Raw genomic sequence first — 4,290 nt, 5'->3', positions numbered from 1 at the left:
ACCAAGTATCACACAATGGTTTAAATGTTTAGCTTTGGAAAGAATTACATACACTCTTAAAGGTAAACAAGATCTATTTGGGAAAAGTGTGGGGAAACTATATACAATATATGAAGAACAATGACTTGTCTCATGTATTGAAGGAACCTTGATGTGGGCATCCACACCCTCTGTTTAATGGTAGTCACCTAACCCACGACTTTGTAAGATTACTGTATATCACATGGATGGACTCATGAGATTTTATTTAAGATGATCTTTTAATCACCATGTTTTTGCCTTGGTTTGTTTCTGCTGTATTTATGTTACTTGTGTTATACTTGTGTTGCAACTTTATTTCTGTGTAAAAGTTGAAACTCAAATATATTGGTTAAAAAAATTGCAAATTCAGTCAAATTAAGTCAGTCAAGCTCAAAATACTTGACATGCCATTTAGCCACATCTTTAAGATCAAAATGTGTCTGATTAGGTTGGATAGAACATTATTAATCCTTTGGGAAGACTCCCTCAGGGAAATTGAGGTTCCAGCAGCATTGTATCACAGCACACAGGGTAAGAAGCACACAGAGCATCAAAAGTGAAAGTAAAAAAAAACACACAAACACACAAAACAATAATTACATCCAGGTAGCAGGATCTTCACATGATGAGTCGTTCGAATAAGTCTCAGTGTCAGCATTATGGTTCGTTTCATTTTCCATGACTAAATACAGTTTTTTTTATTCTACTCACGGCCACTGCTTCATTACCCTTTTTTCTTCCTGCTTTACAGGATAAAGTCACCTTGACTGGAGTGGAGCAACACTGGAAATGTGATAATGTTCACCAGCTACACCTATGATGGAATGCAATGAGTCCTTTACCCTGCTGCTCTCTGGGAAGCAGCTCATCTACGCCATCACTGTACCGATCTCAACCTGCATCATCCTGGCAAACCTCATCATCATCTTGGGTATTGCCTTGAACCACCAGCTCCACAACACCCCCAACTACTTTTTCCTCAGCTTGCTAGTGGCTGATGTGTGCAATGGCGTGGCACTCCCTTTCATACCATTGATGGGTCTTGACCGAGAATTAAGTTTTAGCTCCTGCCTGGTGGCTCATGTCATGCCGAACTTTCTGTTCTTGGCATTCCTTTTCAACCTGGTAATGGTACACTATGAGCGATATATGTGTATTGTCAAGCCTCTGCATTACAACAACATGTGGATGCATCGCCATTTTCCCTTAGCATTGCTTGTGGTGTGGGCACCAGCACTTATCTATGCATCACTACCTGCCATTGGGTGGAATGACTGGGCGGGGCAAGATTGGAGTGACTGTTGTTCAAGTACCCAAATATCACCATCAAACTGTTCAAGAAGTAGATCCACTTGTTGCTCTTACAGGCGGGTGTTTTGCAACGAATTCATCCTCCTGGAGGTTTATGGACTCGTCTTACCTGCCATTCTTGCAATTTTAGGCATGACAGGCCGTGTTATGTGGATCACCCATGGCCAGCTGAAGGACATATATCGCCTCCACCGCTCTGTGGAGCGGGGAAGCGAAGAATCAGACCAGAAACAGAGGCTGAACCTGCGATATACGCGCTGCATAGTGGTGGTATCGCTAACGTTTCTGTTCTGCTGGGTTCCCTATCTCATCTATATGCACGTCAGCATTGTGGCCTTGATACGTGACAACAACTGGACCTCCACCCCTCTCATTGTGTTGTCTTGCACTGGTATTGGAAGCATGGCTGTGGTGCCATTGGTGCTCAGCCTTGCAAACAAACAGTATACTAAACCTGCATACAAACTTTTTCAGAAGCTCAGCGACAGGGGGAGACAGAGCAGGCAAGGAACAGATTGCAGCGCCATAAAATACTGATGACTTTCAACACTGAAATGATTAAATAATGGTACCAGTGATGGCAGCAGTGGGCATAAGACAATAATGGGGTGGCACAGTGGATTAGTGGTTAGCACTGGTGCCTCACAGCAAGAAGGTTGTGGGATTGCTTCCCACCCTTTCTGTGAAGGACTTTCTGTGTGGAATATACTGTTACTGTCTGACTGTTTCACAGTGTTAAACCTTAACAGTCTTACCTCCACATGAACTCTGTGAAAATGTGCTTTTGTTGTCAAAGTAGAGTTATCTCTTCTCTCTCAACGTGTGTGGTGTTGAAGTTAAATGTATCTTGGAATTAACTTGTCCGTTTCAGTAACTTCCATTTACTCTTTGCTGCTTTGCATTGCTGTGTTTATACAACCCCAATTCCAATGAAGTTGGGACATTGTGTAAAAAGCACTGCAAATTAGATTTGAAAGCACATAAAGTGTTTTCGCCAAGTAAAATGCATACGAGGTCTGTCAATAAAGTAACGGTCCTTTTTATTTTTTTCAAAAACTATGTGGATTTCATTCATATGTTTTTACGTCAGACATGCTTGAACCCTCGTGCGCATGCGTGAGTTTTTCCACGCCTGTCGGTGACGTCATTCGCCTTGGGAAGGAGTGGTCCCGCCCCCTCGTCGGATTTTCATTGTCTGGAAATGGCGGAATGAAAAGGACTTTATTTCCATCAGAATTTTTTCAGAAGCTGTTAGAGACTGGCACCTGGAAACCAATCGAAAAATTTATCTGGCTTTCGGTGAAAATTTTACGGACTTCACAGAGAATAAGGTCTGTTACTACAGCTTTAAGGACCCCTTTAAGGACGCTCGGCGCGCCGTGCTCCGAGCTGTGACGACGCGGCACAAGCCACCGTACCATTTCTAAATGGATGGCTCTGTGGATACGAGACCGTCGTGTGCTCTTTCTCTGGTTATCACAAGAGCTGGACATCAGCCATTTTCCGGCAGATTTCACTTTTAACAAGAGATTTTGTCATGGAAAGCCGCGCAGAGGCTTTGCGAGTCACGACCAATTCACTTTGGAAGCGAGACAAAGGAACACCTCTGTTTCGGCGTGTCAGAGGACAAGTTTGGACATGTCCAGCTCTCCACAATTTCACTGATACTTACTGGACTGGTAAGCATTGAAAGCCGAGATAGACATGATAAATTTTTCGAATGGTTTCCAGGTGCCAGTCTCTAACAGCTTCTGAAAAAATTCTGATGGAAAAAAAGTCCTTTTCATTCCGCCATTTCCAGACAATGAAAATCCGACGAGGGGGCGGGACCACTCCTTCCCAAGGAGTGCTCACAGGTGAATGACGTCACCGACAGGCGTGGAAAAACTCACGCATGCGCATGAGGGTTCAAGCATGTCTGATGTAAAAACATATGAATGAAATCCATATAGTTTTTGAAAAAAATAAAAAGGACCATTACTTTATTGACAGACCTCGTATAGTGCACAGTGCATTTTCTACATTTTGTTATGTGACAGCCTTATTTCAAAAATGGAATAAATAAATTTTTCCCCTCAAAATTCTACTCGCAACACCACATAATGACAACATTTTTGTAAATTTTAAAAAAATATAAAAGTAAGAAATCACATGTCCCGTAATTCACACCCTTTGCTCAGTACTTTGTTGATGCATCTTTGGCAGCAATTACAGCCTCAAGTCTTCTTGAATGTGATGCCACATGCTTGGTGCACCTATCTTTGGGCAGTTTTGCCCATTTCTCTTTGCAGCACCTCTCAAGCTCCATCAGGTTGGATGGGGAACGTCGGTGCACAGTCATTTTCAGATCTCTCCAGAGATGTTCAATCAGATTCAGGCCTGGGCTCTGTCTGGGCCACTCGAGGACATTCAGAGTTGTCCTGAAGTCACTCCTTTGATACCTTGGTTGTGTACTAAAGGATTATTAACCGAGTGAAAGGTTTGTATGGGGAAATATCAGACCGAGGTATAAGTACGTACCGAGCATCATATGGCTGTTATATATAAACATGAAAATTTACAGTATCATCCGAATACGCTACTGACAGTGTTGGGTGCGTTTGCTGTCTAAGAACTTGCGAACAGATGGTACGGTCATTAGCTGGTAAGTGTTGTGTGTTGGGGGGGGTGTGGCTGGATGTTTTGGTGTTCTTTTCTTTTCTTTGCTCTCCAGGTGGCATGAGGGCTGATTTGTCTGTGAAGAAGGTGCTGGCTGAAGAGTCTTCACCCTCATCAACATCATGGAAAGCACCTGTGCTTGGTGCTCACGTGCAACCTGGACGACTTGCAGCTGAAGCAGATAATTGGATGGCGTTCTGCATTTAAGTCATGTGTGATTCAAGCAGAACTGCCGGGAACTCGACCTTGTGACGTTCGTTTGTGAGACGCTGAGGACCGCGCCTGGGTTTTGACACATCG

At 43.3% G+C, this 4,290-nt stretch overlaps 1 protein-coding gene across 1 annotated transcript; it reads left to right on the top strand.

Annotated features, from left to right (window-relative positions):
- The first annotated feature begins 745 nt into the window (after positions 1-745).
- gpbar1 (G protein-coupled bile acid receptor 1) lies at positions 746-1,963 on the top strand. The gene has a single exon (XM_034181742.1). It carries the CDS (start codon positions 838-840, stop codon positions 1,867-1,869), a length of 1,032 nt encoding a protein of 343 aa, XP_034037633.1. The 5' UTR covers positions 746-837; the 3' UTR covers positions 1,870-1,963.
- The last annotated feature ends 2,327 nt before the right edge of the window (positions 1,964-4,290 follow it).

The sequence above is a fragment of the Thalassophryne amazonica genome, chromosome 1 (assembly GCF_902500255.1).
Source record: "Thalassophryne amazonica chromosome 1, fThaAma1.1, whole genome shotgun sequence".
Classification (NCBI taxonomy): domain Eukaryota; kingdom Metazoa; phylum Chordata; class Actinopteri; order Batrachoidiformes; family Batrachoididae; genus Thalassophryne; species Thalassophryne amazonica.
Note: the sequence above shows the minus strand (reverse complement) of the source record. Positions and strands in the feature narration are given on the sequence as shown.

Bases quoted from the DNA above. Each gene is read 5' to 3' on its own strand.
- gpbar1 (XM_034181742.1), top strand. From the start codon at position 838: ATGATGGAATGCAATGAGTCCTTTACCCTGCTGCTCTCTGGGAAGCAG.